This window comes from Rhopalosiphum maidis, chromosome 2 (genome assembly GCF_003676215.2).
Source record: "Rhopalosiphum maidis isolate BTI-1 chromosome 2, ASM367621v3, whole genome shotgun sequence".
Classification (NCBI taxonomy): domain Eukaryota; kingdom Metazoa; phylum Arthropoda; class Insecta; order Hemiptera; family Aphididae; genus Rhopalosiphum; species Rhopalosiphum maidis.
This window is the reverse complement of record NC_040878.1, coordinates 43287477-43309190: the sequence shown is the minus strand read 5'-3', so window position 1 is coordinate 43309190 and position 21714 is coordinate 43287477. Positions and strand designations below refer to the sequence as shown.

General features: G+C 27.7%; 2 protein-coding genes and 1 non-coding gene across 3 annotated transcripts; 2 read left to right on the top strand and 1 right to left on the bottom strand.

The window, feature by feature from the left end:
- Positions 1-528: 528 nt before the first annotated feature.
- On the top strand, positions 529-3215 carry LOC113554700. The gene is made up of 4 exons (XM_026958654.1): positions 529-610; positions 2676-2852; positions 2912-2990; positions 3061-3215. Exons 1-4 carry the CDS (start codon positions 541-543, stop codon positions 3176-3178), a joined length of 444 nt encoding a protein of 147 aa, XP_026814455.1. The 5' UTR covers positions 529-540; the 3' UTR covers positions 3179-3215.
- Positions 3216-5053: 1838 nt separating this feature from the next.
- On the bottom strand, positions 5054-5176 carry LOC113555320. The gene has a single exon (XR_003405345.1). It is a non-coding gene; the product is annotated as a 5S ribosomal RNA (ribosomal RNA).
- A 3995-nt stretch (positions 5177-9171) lies between these two features.
- On the top strand, positions 9172-13845 carry LOC113551995 (protein RCC2 homolog). Its single transcript, XM_026954626.1, has 8 exons — positions 9172-9609; positions 10241-10469; positions 10539-10670; positions 10874-10962; positions 12432-12710; positions 12771-12951; positions 13092-13270; positions 13335-13845. Exons 1-8 carry the CDS (start codon positions 9445-9447, stop codon positions 13512-13514), a joined length of 1434 nt encoding a protein of 477 aa, XP_026810427.1. The 5' UTR covers positions 9172-9444; the 3' UTR covers positions 13515-13845.
- The last annotated feature ends 7869 nt before the right edge of the window (positions 13846-21714 follow it).

The following is a 21714-nucleotide window of genomic DNA, read 5'->3' as shown; positions in this document are numbered from 1 at the left end:
TACTTGTTTAGCACGTAAATAGCTATAATATTGAATTATAATAATATGTATTTAAAAATATTGGCATATTAGCTATTGAAATGAAAATTAAAGTGTTATGATTTAATATAAAGCTATAATTATTTTAATCTTCATGTTGCAAAATATGTATATTCCCTTTCTTTTCTATCCCACAGAAAATATTACTCCAATATATAACTGCTTTTATAACACTAAACGGTATCCATTATTATTTAAGTATCGACAGATTTAAAATACATCGATACCAAGGCCGTAACTGAAAAAAATGGGGGGGATCCAACATTTTTTTCAAATATAGATATTGAAATTATATAGTCAATAAACTATATTCGTCAGTAAAATATTTCTACTTTTAAAAACTTCGGAGGAGGGGGGTCCGGACCCCTGGACCCTCCCCTTAGTCAGGGCCTTGATCGATACTATTTATAATGGTATTTTTTTTTATATATATACGAGTATTTTATTTCATTATTATAAGTTTTTAGTTTTTATTAATTTAGCGCTACATTTTCATCGGCAATGTTCTATTTTGCGTTGTTGTTGCAAAGTGAAATTCAAAATGGATACTTGATGAGAAATATGATTGCAGGTATATTTATGATTGAAATGTATTATTGCCTATTGGTATATTCAGATTTAATCTATAGGTTAAATAATACCCGAAGAAAAAATATTAATTTAAATAACATCCGAAAAAAATACATAAAATAAATAATAGCATAGATTAAATATACTATATTATATTTAATATATAAGACAGTAAAATTAAGGAATTAGTAATCACATTTTAAGTCTCTGAAATAATTCTGATTGTTCTGAGGTACCTTCAAGAGTAGTTCGTGCTAATTTTTTTATAATTTATTATTATTATATTATAACAATTAACAATAAAAAACAAATAAACAACTTTACAAAAAACTCATTATTAAATTATAATAATTGACACAAAAATTTAATTTTAAATGAAAATTACGATTTAGGTAAACATACTAATCATTTTTTTATAAAAGTATGAACTGTGTTAACAATTTCTTTGAGAAAATACTTACTTTTTCAATTGCTGTGTGTATTGTACTCAACTACTCAAGCCTTAAAATTATAATTAAATTTATGATTTGGATTCTAAATTCTCAATGAATATATTTATTTAAAATAATATACTTTTTAAACTGTCATCAATCGTGTTTTTGGGTTAAAAAAAAATCCAAATTATTTTATAAAGAATCCAAAAAATAAAAATAGGTATCGAAAAATGGAAATATTTAAGCAATACCAGTTTTTGAATACAATTGATTTTGTTTTTCTGTTGAACATATAATCAAAAAGAAATAACCGTAAAACCTTGAAATTTTAACCAAATATTTAAATTAGTATTTTCTATAAATTATATAGTTCTAACTATTTTAGCTCTTTTTAAATAATTGAATACAGAAAATAATTAAAACAGTTAATTATAGGTTATAATAAATAATATGAAAACACTCAACATGAAAATAACTCAATCTAACGATTTTTAACATTATGTTATAGTAATATATTAAAATCAAAGATTTAGCAAATGTAAGATTATAAACAATATAGTATCAGAGCACTGAAAGCTAATATATATAACATATATATAAAGTAAACAATCGGACCTTGACAATTTATAAATAAAGTACCATCATATTTTAGTACCTCACCTGATTACTTTTTACCAATGCAACTTTATGAGATTATACTGAGATGTATTACAACATTAAAAGTATATTGTGTTATAAATAGATCTAGATTTAATAGTTCCATATATTTATAAATTTAAAATATTACTCTAATATAATAACTCGTCATTAATACTTATGAAAAAAAAGCGAAATAAACTTAAAGAGCTCAAAACTCAAGAGTAAATTATATAATAACATGTAAAAGTGCGGTTCCACGCGTAAATTCTAAAGGTCTGTGTACTATGTGTTTATTAGTTGTATAAAATTGTATTTAATTTTAAATTATAATGCTTATAAGACTTGAAAACATAATACAAAGTTTCATATAAGTTGTTCCTTCAATGATTGAAAAATATCGAAAATACAAAACTAAAAGTATTTTGTAAATGTTTGACGAAATTAGAAATTCAAACAAAAAAGAAACAATTTATTTTAGTTTATTTGTCACAATATTATTCCAAGTAGTTAAATTTTTTATTATTTAGTATAAGTTATTTTTTTTTTTTTTTATTCACAATGACCTTTTATATAAGTATATTTTGAATAATTTTTTCAATCAATATAATTTGCATGCACTATCAAATGAGTTTAGTGAAATAACTAGACATTTTTCTAGACTTATATAATAAATTATTACAAGGGAACGGATTTAAATGCTCTAAAAAGTAATAAAATCATAAAAATACAGAAAAATGTTAAATAAAAGTTACATTCTTTAATTCCTTGATGTATGAAATGAACGTTGTGCTTGAAAGGTTAAAAAGAAAAAAATTAAATTTGCATTCAAATCCATTCCCTAATTATTAACAAGAACATGTTAGCTCTTGAACATTGTTTTTTTTCCTCTGATTTTTTTCTCGGACATTATTTAACTAGAATAGTTACTATCTAAAATCTAAATCACCAATTTTAAATTTTAAACTATAAAAATGTTTGAAATTCAAATTACAGGAGTCACAATTTTCGAAATTTTGTTGAGTTTTCTTACTATTCAAGTAATATTTTCAATAGTTCAAGCATTTTTTTTATTTTTTCTGGCTGATTTTCTACTATACATTAGCTGGGAAAGTTCCTTATTACTAATTATCCAATTAAATATTGCTATCGGTACCTGTGGAATGAGCATTGGTAATTATAATATTATCGTTAATAATTTATAAAGCCTACATTTTTATTTTATAACACAGGTTTATTCATTGGTTCATTCGCCAACAGTTCAATCAAATCATTTTATGTAACACTATTGGTGTGCTTTTTAAATATAATGTTGAGTGGTAAATGTTTGATAATTATGTATAAATACTGTTCATTTAATAATATTTTCTAATGATTTCAGGTCTTTTTTGGCCATTAAAGAATACAGAATTAGCTCTATTGCCTATTTCAATTATATTACCATTATCTTTGCCAATTCGAGCAGTTCAAGCTATATTGATCCAAGGACGTCGATTTGATTCAATAGGGATTCTTTTAGCAGGGATTTCTATTACTTTTTGGACACTCGTTTCATTTACATCATTAATTTTAAGATTAAGAAACAAAATAAACTTTATTATTTAATAATTTTTACTTGTATTTGATTTGTTTAACTTAACACTACAATTTTTATATACAATAATAGAAATGCATCTTCAACTTCCAGTAAGGTTTCTGGTAGAAAATGTAATATTGTATTTTTTTTTAATATACATTTTTGGGGGAAGGAGGAGGGGATTTAATTAAAAAATTATAAGTACACCTTTCAAAATAATTGGGAAAAACAGTTAAAAAATGTACAAAAATTTGTAAAAATGATTTAGGTTATGTCAGTAATGTATATTTATGATTATATTATGATTATAGGTTAAGCCTTAACCGTTAAGAACGTTAAGGTGTAGATAAAAATCAAATGTTAAAACAAAATACTATATTATACTTTTCCAGTGGCGACATTTGGGGTGTCGTAGGGTATACATTAGTAGCCCTATTTTTAACTGTACCATATTAGCTGCCTCAATTTTATACTGCTCCGGTAAAGCTAAAATGTAATAAATATATTTTAATAATAATTATTAAAGAATATTTTAGAAATTGTATATTATTTTAATCTACGGCCACATGTTGACAGTTTAAAAAAAAAAACTAAATGTACGTCTTTTTAACAGGGTAAACTGTAAAGTGATTTTTACTTGATAGTTTTACAAATAGTGTAGAATAATGATTAAAGGATTACCGCTTGATCTTTTATTATTTTAAAACAATAATAGTTTCGATAATCTAAAAGTTTACTAGGAAAAACATCAAAAACTGTTTTTTTGAAAAAACTATGTTCTATTTATTATTTGGATGAAGAAATTAGTTTTAACTTTCAAAATTTTACATACACGACTAGGTGTGTTGCCAAAACAATATACAAATATGAAAATGTAAAAAATTGAAACTTTTTTCTTATAATATTGGCTACGGCAACCTAGCTTTTAAAACTAATTTTACACATTTTTAAGAGTGTAGGGTGTTTGAGATTGAGATACTTTTACAGTTCTACAAATAAGCTAGAATATATAAAGGAACGTCGCCCTAGCTTTTATAACAGTAATACATTTCAATGTTTTTACTGTGCTCTGGTGCCGGAAAAATTTAGCTTGCCCAAAATTTAGCAGCCCTATTTTTAAACTGAATTAACGCCCCTGTACTTTTCTAAATTCTCATTATTTTCATTATATTTTTATTTATATATATTTTAAATACTTATGTGGTTATTGATAATTTCTATAACATATAATAGATTGTTAGTTCAATTATCTAATTATCTATAAGTCAAAACTTAATAGTATAATTTAAGTTTAGTTTATTTTAGTATAATTTAAGATTTATTAAAATCGTATAAATAAAATGTTTAAATGATCACTAGCCTATTTAATAATTGAAAAAACTTAAATGAATGCATAATTTAATCATAAAAGTATGTTTATTCTATTAAAAAAATCACCCAATATAATATAGTATTAGGTAGTCAGGATTTAATGGAGGTGGTAGTCGCTCTAGGCGCCACTATTATATGATATCTGTTTTTATTTTTACTATTTTTGAATAAATATACTATTTTGTTGTTAATGATTAACATTTCTAGATATTTGGGAAGTGTGAAAATTCTTGACACTACTTGATCAAAGATTTATGTAATACTCGTAGTTCCGTTTGTTTTTAAATAAAAATATATTTTCACAATAATAATTACTAATTAAACTCGTTTAAAATAAATATTACATATAAATAAAAAAAAATTTTTTTTTTCGTTTATGATAAATAAAATTAAAATATCTAGCCCTTTAATTATAAAATAAAAAGAAATCCAACGACACATAGTGTTCCCAAGCGGTCACCCATCCAAGTACTAACTAACTATGCCCGACGTTGCTTAACTTCAGTGATCGGACGAGAACTGGAGTATTCAACGTGGTATGGTCGTTGGCGAAGATATCGTGTATAATAACTATATTTAAATATTAATGATACAATAATTATTCTAAATATAATAAAATATTATAAACAATTTATTACACTAAACACTTACACAGAAAATATTAAACTAAGTGGTTCAGCTTACAAAAAGTACTCGAAAGTACTTGGTACTCAAAAGTTTAATATGCCGTGACAACTGGTAATATCTGTATCTCCAAATATTAAAAACTTAAATAATACTTTTTAATTATAATTAAATAGTTTTCTTCATGATTATTAATAAATTAAATTAAAATATGCACATTATAACGCTGTTCTATTTCTGTTAACGACCAGGGCCGTAGCTAGAAATGTTCTATGGGGAGGGTCCAATTTCTATAGGTAAGAATTTTATAACTTTATAGGTGCTTTTGCTCATCGGTCAAACTACCGCCATTAGCATTAATAAACAAACCAACATCATTGTTTTGAGGATCAATAACCTTTAAAAAAAGCTTAGATATTATACAAAATGCATTGTAAAGCTAAGAAAGTAAACTTATAAGCTACCTATTAGCTATTATTTAAAAAATAATTTAAAAATAAAAATGTGGTTTTGGGTTTAGATAGATAGTAAGCTGAATATTCACAAGAGCAAACGGAAGTCTCCAGTTACAGTAAAATAAAACGAAACAATGGAATGAAACAAAATCTGTAGATATTCCTAATTTTTATAAACAAATAGATTAAAATATAAAAATAAGAGATCTTTTATCTTTTAACTTTTAATAGAATAAATACATTGTTATATTTTTAAATAATATTATAAGGTTTATTTTTTTTTTATTTTTAATAAATTTATTATAATTTTATATTTTATATATTTTTATATATGTAACGGTAGACTTTTTTTCCTAATATCAGTCACTAGACAAAAATAAAAAAAAAAAAACAAAAAATACGCAATATGCCCAAAAACAATTGATAAATAAAATAAAGATGTTTTTTCCATTTAAATTTTGAACTGTCACTGATTAATTAGCAAATGCATATCAACTTTTCATTTAAAAATACTGTTAAATGAATAATAACAAATAATTATACTGTATAATATTAAATTATTTTAACTAATTTATAAAAAATACTTATTTGATTTTGGTCATTACCAATATACCAATAGGTGCTAATTCAAATGATCAAGAAAATATTTCACAATTATTATCATTAACAGTAGTGTCGACTCCAGAAAAATAACTAGTGATTTGTATTTGAATGCATTATAACTACACGTCACGCTAAATATTTTATAAAACGTTAGCTAAAAAGTATTTATCGTGGATCTGTAAATACAAACTTGTAACTGATATCAGTGATATTACCATTAATATACACATTGAGTACTATACTATGAATGTACTATATTACAGTAAAGTATTTATTCAGAAAATAAAATGGTTTGAAAAATTAAAAATTTTAGAATAAGTATACTAGAAATGTTTACATTTTCTACTTTGTTAAAGGGTTTGAACCCCCTAAACGGCCTAAACCCTCCTCGTAGCTACGGTCCTGTTAACGACGTTAATGTTTCTATCATTGAAGTACTACTCATGTCATTATTACAAAACAGTTATGAGTTTTGTGAAAGTCTTACTTTTTTCCACTCTTTACAAAAAAAAAATCAAGTTCTGAATCATTATAACCACGTGCGTACGGGTAAACCGGTAAACGTCTAATAGTGTGAATCCTATAATTTATGTGATGAATGATGATTAAACATACTATTAAAATAACCTTTAATTTTTGAAAAATTTGATGTACTGTACAATATCAAAATATAGGTATTTTGTGTTATTATAATGTGACGAATTGTTTTGGACATGTTTTTTTTTTTAAATCCCTTTGTTTTAGTTAGTTAAGTCACTAAATTCTTATATTTTACCTACCTCCGCCAAAAATAAGTAAAATAAACTTAGGTCAGATAAGTACGTTACTGTAAGATAGGGTAGGCGTAACATACAAATCCGTGGAAGTAATGCGAAAGCAGTTCTCACGGCGCCATCGGTTCAAACATGAAAAAAAAAAAGGCGTAACATCCAAATAAACTATGAGTGTTTTATATAGAACGTTCACTTTTCACAGCTTTATGGCTATGGCTATATAATACATTTTTACAAGTACAGAATAGACGTGTTGAAACTGTTCGCACAATATAGAGCTGATAAAATGTACTCTTTAAAAATAAGTGCTCATAACTTTGCTTTAAAAATATTTATGATTACCATTATTGTTATTACCTACTATTTCTTATTAGAAAATATTACATATTCAGTTTTTTTATCAATTTAAATATCTGCAGGTAATCCTCTGAGACGCTTGACATGTAAGTGGTGTCGGGATCTGTTACATAACTAATTAAATAATAATAAAAAAAGTTCCTAAATATAAGTGTCATTAATAATTGATAGATTATTTCATCAAAATCATTCGTGATCTTTTTTTTTCTCTGAACCAATGTTTATAGCAAGCACGTATTCAAGATCATTTTCTGCAAGGGGGGGGGAGTTAAGGGGACCAGTAAAATGTTTTTGAAAAGGTCGGGATGGCAATTTCAACGAAGAAATTGTTGTTAAGAGAAAGTCAAAAAGGTATTAGACTATTAGAGTTGATAAAAAGTTGACGTCGAGGAACTGATAGGAAAATTTTAGACTTGTATGGCGGAATTTATGTGGTAATCAAAACTAAATAATAAAGAATATAGATTATTAATATCTTAAAATAATTATTTTGGACTTTTTTTCGATAAATGTATTATTATACGGATGACGGAGAGATAACAAACCCGCGTTGTGATGGCAATGCTGTTGCCTGTTGGCTGGCGGGGCTTATCAAAAAAAAAAAATACCCGCTCCTAGCCCGCAGTATGTGCAAGCGCATGCACCCTCGTGCACACGCCTATATATAGGTTGCACACTTGCACTGTAACCTTGCATCGGATAGCACAACGATATCGTAACGATATTTTGACACGATAAATATCGAAAATTACGACAGTGCAATGGCGTACGCGGGGGGGGGTTGTCAGGGAGATATGACACCCCCCCCCCCCCTTAAAAATAAATATCTGTTCAAATTATGGAACCATGACTAAAAAAAAAAGGTCAATTCGTGCATATAATCTTGATTTATGATGACACCCACTTTAAAAAATCCTGTGTACGCCACTGCGGCAGTTCGCGGTTTTTGCGGGAAAAAACCGATTTTCACGTCACCGGCTTTTTTTTTTGCAAGCAACTACAACAACAACAACAAAATACACCTTTCAGAGACTCGTGAGTAGCGGTGCGGTCATCCCCCCCCCACCCGAAGAGCCGACTATAGCGAGCGATGGCCGGGTCGCGGACTCACAGCAGCCCGATTGCCCCGGTACCCGAGTCCCGAGAACGAGAGAGAAAGAATGAGCGACAGAGACAGAGGGTGTGTGTGAGAGAGTTGATGAGTATAATATGAAGACGACGCGCCGGAAAACGGTACGGCGGCACACCGACAACAACAGTGTTGTGTACGGTCGTGACGGTTGGCGGGTCGGATTTACATTTGGAAGGGGGAAGAGGGGTGTTAATGCCGCCGCGGCAGCAGCTGCAGCCGCACCACCCGACGGCCGCCGACACGGTCCCCGATTTTTACACACGCACACGCACACACCGCGTACACACAACAAACAATCGCCGCTCTCTTTTCTTTCTTTATTATTTTTTCCGTTTCTCTCGGACCGACGACCGTCTCGCTCGCTCCCGAGCCCGATTCTCGTTTTCTCTCTTTCAGTCCTATTGGCGTCGCGCGCGCACGCGTGGCGCGTCCCGTTCCGTCTCACTCGCTCCCCTTCTCCCTCTCGCCGCCGACGGACGACCGTTGGCGGAACGGTCCGCCGTTCTCTCGCTCACTCTCTCTCGTCTACTCTCGCCGTCGTGACGTTGTCCGTCTCTCTCCCTCTCGAGATTTATTCTTTCTTTCTTTTTTTTTTTTTTTTTTTTACTTTTAATGGCGTCCGCCGTTACTATCATCGCAGTCGCCGCCGTTTGACCCGATCTTCTCCCCCGTTGCGTTGTGTTTACAGTGTTTTGTGCACGCCATCCAAGTTTTCGCGCCACCGCCGCACTCTTCGTTCGACCTCGATTTATCTTCGCTCGCGACCTGCCGCTGCTGAAGAAAGAGCCCCGTACAACGTGACCACCAGCCACCCGCTTACGCGCTCTACATACCCACGCGCAAACGACGTTGTTTTGCCATACGTGTTGGCGTCATGTCTGCCAAACGGCAATCCAAAGGCAAAGCGAACGGCGTGTCACGCAAAAAGTCCAAAATCGTCGAAGACGACCCGCCCGTGTTGAGTGAAGAAGATGACGATGACGACCGGAGGTCCGATGACGACGACGTTGACGAGCTGGCCGAAGACAACGCGTCCCTGGTAAGTCGTCAAGTGGTTATGCGCTTATGCATACCGCCATCGTGGTAGTTGCTGTAAAATGCGTTTTCCGCAGCTGTGTGCAGCTCCACCGTCTGAAGTGCTGCTCACTTGTCCGTAGATTGCTAACCTGCCAGGTTGGGGTGCAAACCACCTTTTCTCTGTTACATCCGCGTTGCAGCGTACGCAAGGTATCGATTGTACGTTTAAAAATTGATTTTCATCAAGTACAACTTACAGTGTAAAGCATTCATTCGTTTGTTACACATTCACCGTCAGTACACTGCTATCAGTTGACTACGGTTTTGTATTAGGTACATTAATACCTATGTGAAATAGAACATTTTCTATTATAATGTAACTTAAGACTGAATATTTGTTAGTTAATATCTATGTCAGGATTAGGTTCTTAAAATTGGTTACCTATTCAAATTTAATTAAACAGCTTACCAAACTATAGTTTATTTATCCTCAATAAGAGTATAATATTGCTTACATTAAGTATAGTAATAGATATTTAAAAAAATAACTTTATTAAGGAGTTAGTAAAAACTGTTTTCACATGAGAAGACAAACTGTGCTTATATTAAAAACTAATTAATTAAAATGTTATTTTCTAAATTATGTGTTATAGAGAGTGAAAGGTCCGGATCACATTGGTGTTGTGCTTTTAACTGGTGGAACTAATTGGGATTTAAATGGTCGCAAGTCTATGCCAAAAGGATGCAAGTCTGTTGGTCGAAATTTATATGAACCCCACTTATTTGGACCATTAAAAGATAACCGTATTCGTTTGGTAGTGAGTAGCTGCAATTCTTCACACACTATCTTTATAACTGAAGAAGGGAAAGCTTTGTCTTTAGGTTTGTAGTAAAATTTTATTCAATTATAACTCATTATTTTTTATTTAAATTTTAAATTTATACTTAAAGGACGAAATGAAAAGGGTCAACTGGGAGTCAAAGATTTACTCAGGCGTGACATTCCAACTCCAATTGAAGGTTTGCCTGATCATGCTATTGTTAATGCTGCTACTGGCCGTGGACATACATTACTTCTCACTGGTTTGTTTAAAAATATGCTCATACTTGTTTTAAATTCTTAATCACTTAAATTATGCACTTATGTAAAAGTACTATTTGTTGTACATAAATGCAATATTACAAAATATGCTAGTTTACATTTTAGCCAAAAAAATAATTTATTATTTGGTTAATTTGTTCTCTAGAGATTTTATTATGTTTGAAGATTTAATTATATGTTTAAGATCGTGGTGCAGTATACAGTTGCGGTGATAATAAGAATAGTCAGTGTGGCGTGAAGAGCAAAGACCCCTTTGTTACAACAGCAATGAGGGTCAGTAATATATTATATTATAGCTATGTCATGTTTATAAATGATAATTTGAATATTCTCATTTTAAAATACAATGTTAACAATTTTCACTTAAATAATTAGTTAGGATAAAAAATACAATTTATAACCTATTGTTCTATAAATTCTGCCTACTATTATATATATTTTGAATTACTTAAAAGAAAAAAATTCCATAAAAATTTGTGAAAATTTTTAGATCTATATTTTAATTAGTCGTCAGTTATGTTTAAATAAAAATATAACTATTTTTATTAAATATAATTGAAAATAACTAAAATGTTGCTAATAGATTCTTTTACACTTTAAAATTATCTATTAATTAAATTAATTTAAATGTCCACGTTAACACTATTTTTAATTTTAATATATTTTAATATCTGATTAAAATAATAATAATCATTATACTAGGTACCATTAATTTATATGAATGAATTTCAAAATATATTTATATTAGTATAATATAAAACATTTATTTTTAATAAAGTATCAAAAAGGAAACTAAAGCACAGAACTGGTATTTTAATGGAGTATATGATAATATTAAAAACTGCTAAAAAAACATTTATTATTAATATTACCTATCTAATAGTTGAATACAATATAAATCATTTATTATTTATTAGCTTAGTTTAATGTATGTAATACCCACTATATAAAAATTAATTATTAATATAATGGCAACAGGTAATTTTTTGATCAATTTAAAATACTAAGATAAAGTATGAATGTTTATTGAATTAATTGTATAATTGATTGTAAAATATATTATAATTAATTTAAATGTGCATTCTGTATTAATAACTCCATATTAAGAGGATAACCACACTTTCATACGTTGTCTCCATTTTACATACAGTGTGGCAAATTTATGTTCAGCCTTTCCAATTGTATGTTGTTATTATTAATATTAGAGTTAATTGACCTATTGTAAAATTAAAAGTAAGAATATTATCAGTGTTTTCACATAATTTTTTACAATATTGTACTTTTTAATTGAATTATAAAAAAATGTTTGCCTCTTAATATTTGTATGTTCATAATTTGCTTTAAAGTTTAAACATCGTTAATAGAACTGATAATATTATTAACTATATTTGATAATAGATCAATTCATTCTAACAATTCAAAATTGAAACTGCTGAACACAAATTTGATATGTTGTACATTTTTAAAACGGAGACAACACATTCGAAAGTGAAATCCTCTTAACACACTGATGGACACTTACCATCTTTTTAAATTTTCAAAACCATCTATACTAACGCACATCTTATTACTAAAATAGCACATGTATTATTAATTGATGTAATTTCCCTTGAAATAGGTCAGTGCCCCAATATTTAAAGCATCACGATGTGGCAGTAATATCTAATAATGTGTTAATATTAGTTTTTTGAACCTTAATAATATTTAAAATATTTAAATAAAAAAATGTATCTATTTTATAGGTTAAATATAATGGACCACCAATTGTAAAAGTTGGTTGTGGTGCTGAGTTCAGCATTTTACTTGACTGTAAAGGTACTTTATATTCATTTGGTTTGCCTGAGTATGGACAGTTAGGACATAATACTAATGGAGAGTATATTGAAAGAGCTGGTGCTATTAACTTTGCTACAGTCAAACTACCCAAGCCTATAATGACTTTTGTTGAGAAAACAAAGAATAAAGTAGAAATTTTGCCTAAACCTGAAATCAGAGATTTTGCATGTGGTACAAATCATACAGTAAGATAAATAATACAAATTCCATGTTTATTTTTCATAATTTGAATTGGTTGTTTTTAGGTAGCTATTGATGACCATAAAAAAGCATATTCTTGGGGATTTGGAGGTTATGGACGGCTTGGACATTCTGAACCAAAAGATGAATTACAACCGAGACTTATCAAATACTTTGATGTTCAAAGAAGTGGTGTGAAACATGTTGCCTGTGGACCTGCATTCAGTATTGCAATTAATGAATTTGGTAGGACTAAAAATCTTAGATATATTACATTACTGATAAGTGATAGTAATAATGATGATATTTTTCACAAACATTTAATTATAATGAATATTTTGCTTCATATTTATTTGTTAATAGTTATTGTTTGTTATTAAAAACAGGCGCTGTTTATTTATTTGGACAAATGAGTAGTCGAGGAGAAGCTAATATGTATCCCAAACCGGTACAAGATCTTCATGGTTGGAATTTACGCAGTATTGGTACATGCTCTATTGGGTTAGTTGCAGCAGCTGATGACTCTTGCATTGTTTGGGGTTCTGGAACTAGCTCTGGCGAATTGGTAATACCCTTTTTTTAAAGAATTGCTTTTAAATTACAACTTCTAACATATTTTAACCATTCAGGGTCTTGGAGAATTAAAAAAATCCAGTGCTAAACCATGTGAAATGAAGAAACTTGATGGATTATATGTAGAACAGGTGACTTGTGGATCTGCACACACATTTTTACTTGCTCGAGATCTGTCAGAAGATGACAAAGATATTATTGCTTCCATGCCGGAATATAAACCTGTTGTAGCTTAAACTACAATGAACAGATAAAACAACAAACAATAATATATATTTATATATATATTTTTTTTTAATTTGTATCTTAAGAACCAAGTGGTATTTAATATTTTTTTTTACTATATTATTATAATTTAATTTTTTTTCTACAATATTCGTTCCATTAGACTTAAGCTTTAATGTAAATGAGCGGAACAATGTCAATCAGAACTATGTTCCTGATAGGTACACGATTAACTGGTCTGTTCTCGATATTTTTTTCCTATTATTATCATTTATTTGTCAATTGACAAATGTTATACTAGTAAATGAATAATAATATTAAATAACTTGAGTTTTTTTACAATTGTAGTTTTTATTTTATTTTTTTCCTTTACATAGTCCTCTCTTATAAGTTATAACTATATTCCAATGATAATTTTTTTTTTTACATTAAAAATTTTTAGTGCGTGGATCAAAACAAATTTTAGTATTATGGACTAATAGTCATTAAAATAATTTGTATTACCATTTGGCATTTATTGGTTGACAATTTCAAACATATTTTTATTTTTGAGTGCCTATGCCAGTTCCAGTTATCTTAAAGACTTTAATACAGTGAATTACTAATAAAAAATATTTGACACAAGTGACTATTTTTTGTATGTTACTATAACAAACATTATAGTTTTAAAACTATAAATTAATTCCCACTTAAAATTTTTGAGATTATACAAGTATATCTAAATTATACTTGTTTTTTTTAATTTTAGGCTTGTTTAAAACTGAAAATAATATAAACTAATATACCTAACTAAAGAGTAAAATATTATCAGAAAATAGGATATAAAGTATACATTATTATTAGGTTATGATATATTTTTTTCCTTGTGAAATAATCCAGTCCAAATGTTGGTCAGGATTGAATCAAGTAGAATGCAGACAATGCAGTGCAGGGGCAGTTGTTCATCTTCAATCACTAACCAAGCTACAGCAACCTTATTATAGTCTTATCACCATTGAGAAGTTTACAAAGTAGTAAACATTTTAAAAAAATAACCTAAAAATGTTAAATAATTTCCTTTTTTATTTATTTGTATGGCTTAATAGCAAAACATTACAGACAAAAAGATATATAACATATGGATTTAAATAAGACAATAAAACAATATCATGGAAAATGTAAGGTATCTAACTGAAATGACTATTAGTATTTGATTATTGCACAACACCCACTTGGGGCATAAGTGTGGTTAGTTCATGGATGCACGTCCAATAATTACTTTATCCATTTCAATTTTTATTGCCTCAGACGTTATCGCGTGAACTCCTTCGATGCCCTGTTTGAATTATCGCAATTGAACTTAAGATCCATAAATCCATACGAGTTCACGAAAATGTAATACAAATTATTTGGTAACTTAAACAATAATAAAATGACTGTATTACTAAAAAGTATAATAAACTGCTTTATAATAGATAATAATAACTTAAAATATAGCAATATAGGTAGTCAAAAATATTTGTATAAAATATGATACATATTTGATTTGATAGTTAATATTTGTATTTATAGATTACTATCTGTATGGCATGCCTGCTGCTGGTCAGCAACATACCTAACTAAACATATAAATATTCCTATTATAGCAGGGACATACGCAAAAAAAAGTTTTGGGGGATGTTTTTGAAAATCAGTTATTGAAAAGTAGAACTTTTTTTAATAAATATACAAAAAAAATCTTATGAAAATTAGTTATACTTAAAATACTTTCTTTAAATACAATATACAAACATTAAATAAGTAAATAACCATGCAAAAACCCAAGTATTTCGGGGGGTGTTTGAACACCCAAAACACCCCCATGTGTATGTCCCTGCATTATAGAGTAGGTACCTAACCTACCCTAACCTACCTTATCTTAGAGTAAAATCACCCATTACAAAAACGATAGAAAATAATATTTTTGAAGGTATGACATATCGATTTGTCTAAATAGTGTTTCCAACAATTTAAACATTATTGAAAATTAAAATTTTTTTTTTTTGAAAGTCGAATATAAAATCAAATAACAATAAAATATAAAACCGATATATCATTCCCTAAAAATATATTATCCTCTATAATTTTTGTTATAAGTGATTTAACTCTAAGACTGCTCGAATAGTCAAATCATATTCATTTTAGGTGAAAGTATTCATCTATGTTGCAAGTTGAGTCTGAGTGAGAAAATAATTTAAGCATAAAAATGGGGTGAACATGCTTCAAAAATTACCTTATATATAGTATAGTGTTTACTTATATAAAACGTGTTGAGGCGGGTGGCGCGGTGCGATTAACTATTAGATATACGTTAATTTTATACAAAATCCTTCTATTTTTAGATAATAAATAAATAATTTAATTTCTAAATACACAGAATTGTTATTATTAGCATTATTAAATAATAATGCTCCTATAGTATAGAAATTTTTCATTCCGATGAGACATATTTTAATAAATTGTAACCATAATAAACAATAATATTTAGTAAAAAAATACCAAATAATTCGGCCACAAGCTTATAATTGTTATGAATTAATTTAAGCTCCAGCCGCCTGGGGGTTTTTTGCATCCCTAGCACCACAGGTAGTTACGGCACTGACTACATTAAAATTGCAGTAAATTATATTACATCTATATGCATCTATAGAGTAAACCAATAACAGTAAAATTATTTGGTATTTCTATTTAATAAAACAAAAATCTTTAATGTAAACAAACTTTAAAAAAAATAAAATATCATCAGACTGAATTAAGAATAATTAATTATGTTAGTACGTCACCTATACTATATTCTATATATTATTTCATATTTATTGCATGTTTTATTGCAATAAGTGTTATAAATTAATAATTATAACAATAAACATACATTTTATTATATGAAAGTTGATATATTTATTCTTATAAGGCTTGAAGTGGGAAAAAATGTCTCCATATAATTTTATGTATTATGTCTAATGCATATAATATAATATGTAGTGTAGTTAATACATAAACAGCTAGTGATTGTGTAACATAATCATTCCACTTTTATCCTTAAATGATGTTCAAATTTGTAATTTATCTCAAAAAATTTAAATCACGAATAATCCCACATTTCTAAGAATAGGTAACTAATGTTTTATACAAATTCAATATTTCAAAAGAGAATATTTAATACCATTAAATTGTAAGTATTAGTTGTCTTTTAAGAACACCAATTTAAGACAAAAAATATTTAAATCATAAAAATGTATGTTTTTAGTGCTTTAAATTGCACAAGAAAAAATATTAATTTATAAATAAGGATTAAATTTGCTTGTTGTATAATAGATTTAAAAGATACTACAAAAAAGATTAAAAAATTATTCGCGTAGAAAATGACAAATGTTGTTTAAAAATCGTGTATAATATGATGCGGCTCAGCGGCTGTTGTATGCGTTAAATCGTTCGAGTGGAACTAAGTCAAAAATCTTTTGGACATCGCAACGAGTGTGGTACGCATTTTGGCTGTATTTACACTGTTTGATGTACCTATCGTAGTTGACTATGAGTTTTGGAATAGTTCAATGGATATTACCATATTATAGAATTTAATGTTTTCAAGTTTTCTATTCGCAACTGTCGTCGTAGATCAGTAACGTTCATTACGTTGTACTAATGCGTTGTTATGAAAATGCTCACTATTTTGACTTAATAAAATTATTTATATTACTGCATTGTTTAGTTTTCAATATACTATATACATTTAAATATATTGAATTGAAACAGAATAAAAATATATTTTATATCATTTAATGAGAAATCATTCATTATATAATTTATACATCTTATTTCATCAAAATTTAAATTTCAGAAATTCATTTTAGATTCTTAACGAAGTGAGGTTAGGTAAAAAATTGAGTAGATTTATTAGACAATTGAAATTTTTGATTTTTTTAAGTTTTTTTTTTTTGAAATGACTATAAAAAAAATTGGCTATCCGAAAAATCTTTTAAATGTAATACAAGGCTTATTATAAGTTATGCTTATCGTAGTAAAAAAAAAAAATCAAAAACCGTTAGTCACAATTTTTGTTTATAAGCATTTACAGTTCAAATGTTTACGAAGTATGTCAAAATCGCGAAAATTTTCAAGGAATTTTAAAGTTGAAAATTCATAAAATTGTTGTTATTTATATCTAAGGTTAAAAAATCCAATACAAGATTATCCATAAGTTTTCCTTCAAGTAATTGTAAAAAAAAATTCCAACGTCAATGTAGAAAAAAATTAATGAGTGTATGAAATTTATTTTTTTACAAAATCGAGCAAAATTACGATATATTACTATTTAAATATAAGTAATAATAATATAATATTTCTTACTAATTATCCTAAACTGACAAATCGTCTCCATTCAGAATCGTTTTTCGTATACAATGATACCTGTCATTGCATTCAAATTTAACACATCCATTATAGTGACCTATTACCTACTCTCCATCTCTCTACTATACAGCAGAGCGATGCCCACTTGCCCACCTTTATTATTTTTTTATTTACAAATTTAAAACCTATATTAAATAATACAATAAATAAATTTGATGAAAAGAAAAAAATAACATAAGAAAGTCGAAAGACATGAGTCTATAGTGGAGAAAATATACATTGATATTATTATAAATATATTATAGGTAATAATAACGGTATATCCAGGCATCCGGCTAATAAAGCAAAAAAATAACCGCAAGTGTAAAAATCGCAAATTAACAATGGCCAAAAATTGCCGAAAATATAGTATGTTTTTTTAATATACAGATATTAAAATAAAAAATAAAAATTATACTTAAAACTTGTATTAATAAATAAAAATAACGAATTTAAAAAAAGAGACAATAATAAAACATTAAATAATAAATTAAATTATAAAATCTGAATTCGAGAATAGATTTTTTTTTATATATATAATATTTATATATAAATTTGTGTATGAAAATATTAAGTAAATAATTAAGTAAAAAGATCTCTGGACTGTTATTTTTTTTTTTTAGTCGAAAGGTTATATTGGATAGAGAAGTTTAAAAAGGATAATTTTTCACACTCATAAAAAAATATTTGTGGAACTACGCTTAACATTTCTTTTAATCCAATAACAAAAAGTTGTGAAAAAACCTTGCATGCCTTCTATTTTAAAATTTTAGATATGAGTGTTAAACATTTTAAGAAACTGTCAACTATAAAACACCTAGCAAATGTGGCAATTATTGACAAATTTTGTCAACATTATAACTTAATACACGCTTAAAAAATATCATGTAACAAAGTACTTTCAATATATTTTAATTGGCTTATGAAAATCTTATAATGAATCTTCTATTCAATTTTCAAGATATTTTCAAGTAAAAATTAGTATCAAATGTCTAAAAAACTCGAGAAGCAAAGCATTAAAACATTTTGAAAATTTTATCATATTGTATAAAAACACTAATAAAAATATTTGGTAAAATTGCAAGTGTAATAAATTAATAATTGCAAATACATGTTTAATTACATTAAAACATTACCTCTCATAAGAAATGAATTCTTTTTAAACATTTCGGGGGGGGGAGGGGCGATTAAATAGACCGTCTATATTGAATATTTTTTCGTTTTAACTACAAGTCATTTTTATATTTAATTCAACTTTTTTAATTTGTAAAACACATTTACCTAACTTTTGTTACCTACCCCAAAACATTGTAATACTATAATACAGTAGTGTGGATGTCAGATTGTTTAGTTAATTACTTATACAAACATAGGTCACAATAACAATAAAATGTTTATCAAGTACCTATATACATACGCATGCGTATGAAAGTATAATTTTACAAACTATATAAAATGTATGATTCCTGGTTAAATATACCAGGGTATAATGTAAGGCGCTGTTGCCTGTTGAACGTTGTTTGCGATTGCGATATTGAGAACATTTTTGCGCTGTTGGCCATACATTTTTATGCGTATGTTAGTGGAGTGATTTTCAAATTTTAAATATTTCATATTAAATTATTATATCAGTTATATGTATTATTTTAAAGATTATTTTTCGGAAGTCGATTACCTATACTTGCTTACACCGAACATATACATAGTTGATAGTTCCCATGTACCTGTACGATTCAGTATTATGTGTAACATAGTATAATACATTATTTATATGTTTTATAAATATGATATTATAATAGGTTATGCGGGCCTTAGTTTCTTTCGATTCAATTCCACTAATAATTATTTTACAAATCGTCGGCTTTCTACTCATTATACTGGAATATTGTATTCATATTTGAAGTATAATATTAGTTTGTACTTGAATTGTTCAATTTTCTGTCGTCCTATACAATTGTAGTTCATAAAGTTGACTTTTATATTTTCTATATTTCATAGTAAGCTCAAAACTGCAACAATAATACATTATTGTTCCCATAAAACATATACCTAAATACAATTTGACTTGACCATTTTTACTAATCAAAATAATACAAAATTAAGAACATTTCGAATAAAACTGATTTACCTATAAAAGAAAAATTTTCAAATCTGACTTGACTACCTTCCTACAAAATCCGTCCGAATATTTAATAAACTAATTAATAACATAAAAATTAGGTATATTATTAAAATCTATAAAAAATCCCAGAATCTGTTGAAAAGTAATACAGTTATTTATTTTTAAATTGTATTTAAATATAATTATGTAATTACTTTTAAATATAGGTACATAAGTAGATAATGTGTAAAAATGCATTTATTTTCATATTATCAAAAAAAAAAGCAATTGGGAATAAAATTAATAGAAAACAATTATATTATCTAATAAATATTTTTACATTTATAGTAGTTATTATATATATGTGATCCGTGATCGATGGTTAGAGGGAACTTAATGCGTTGTTGACAAAAATCCTTAGAATAGATTCTGAAATATACCTATTAGACGTTACCCGACCACATCAAATAACCGACCATATTCAAATCGAATTTTAACTATATAGTTTTGTATGTACCTTATTTTGTAGATACAACTATGTATCTATATGTAAGGATCGAATCTTGGCTAAGAAATATGACTAATATTTTTTCTTAGCAAATATTCTTCAGTGTCATTTTCTTGAACTTGGTTGATACACAACAAAACATATAAGTACGTGATTCTACGTACCTATAGTCTTCGCCCTTCACCGTGCACACGTTTAAGGTTAAACTGAACAACTAAATAACAATTTTTTATCGTACAAAATAAAGTATAGAATATATAACACTGAATAATTTTTGAATATAAATTCGTATAATATAGCGTAATGATTCGAGGTAATGGACCTTTTTTAGAAGCTGAATCACACAGTAAATAATACTTAAGTGTATCCGAGATCCAACACTAAATCTTTATTAAAACCAATTGAACTTAAATCGATAACGAAATTTTTTATTTTACATGAATAAAATCACTATATCTGTGTTAAAAAATTCAGATCTAATCTATAAGCTATGGTTTTAATACCTACTCCTCACCGACATCACCATAATTTGGCCGTGAGAAAATCATTCTCTGGTGATACCACTATATGTATATCATTGAGTTCCCGTGTTGTTATGGTAGAGCAACAGTGCAATATAACCAACGTTTGGCACTTACACAAATGTTTTAATCTTGTACTCTTGTAGGTTATACTTGCTAGGCTATTCCCCAATATATTTTTTATCCCTTGGATAACCTCCCAAAAAAATGTCTTACGCCTACATTAACAGCATGAATATTTGTGTCCCTGACATCCTAATTGCATTCATATACCTACATTGGCTACATTCATACTTTTTAGAGGTTCCTAAAATTATCTATAAGTAATTCATACTAAGAACTAAAACGTCTAAAACCATAAAATCTAAAAAAAATATATATTAAATAAGCAATTATTATTGCAAGCAACCTACAGTAGGATTGAAAGTAAAATAAATTGCTTTAAAAACTACACAAAAAAAATGTACCATAAACTATAATACAACCGTTTTTCGTAAGTAACAATGATATTATATCATTTAATCATTGAATTTAAATTTAACAGTGACTCATTCAACACCTAATATACAGCAGAGCGGTATCCACCTGTCTACATTGTTTAATCATTAAATAAACAATTTATGAGGAATTTTGTGTTAAAATTTCAATATTTATCGAAATTTATAAAAAAAAAT

Bases quoted from the DNA above. Each gene is read 5' to 3' on its own strand.
- LOC113554700 (XM_026958654.1), top strand. From the start codon at position 541: ATGTTCTATTTTGCGTTGTTGTTGCAAAGTGAAATTCAAAATGGATAC. The intron at 2,853-2,911 runs GTAATTATAATA...TTTATAACACAG, and splicing joins TACCTGTGGAATGAGCATTG to GTTTATTCATTGGTTCATTC. The intron at 2,991-3,060 runs GTTGAGTGGTAA...TAATGATTTCAG, and splicing joins GTGTGCTTTTTAAATATAAT to GTCTTTTTTGGCCATTAAAG.
- LOC113551995 (XM_026954626.1), top strand. From the start codon at position 9,445: ATGTCTGCCAAACGGCAATCCAAAGGCAAAGCGAACGGCGTGTCACGC. The intron at 12,711-12,770 runs GTAAGATAAATA...GGTTGTTTTTAG, and splicing joins CATGTGGTACAAATCATACA to GTAGCTATTGATGACCATAA. The intron at 12,952-13,091 runs GTAGGACTAAAA...TATTAAAAACAG, and splicing joins TATTGCAATTAATGAATTTG to GCGCTGTTTATTTATTTGGA.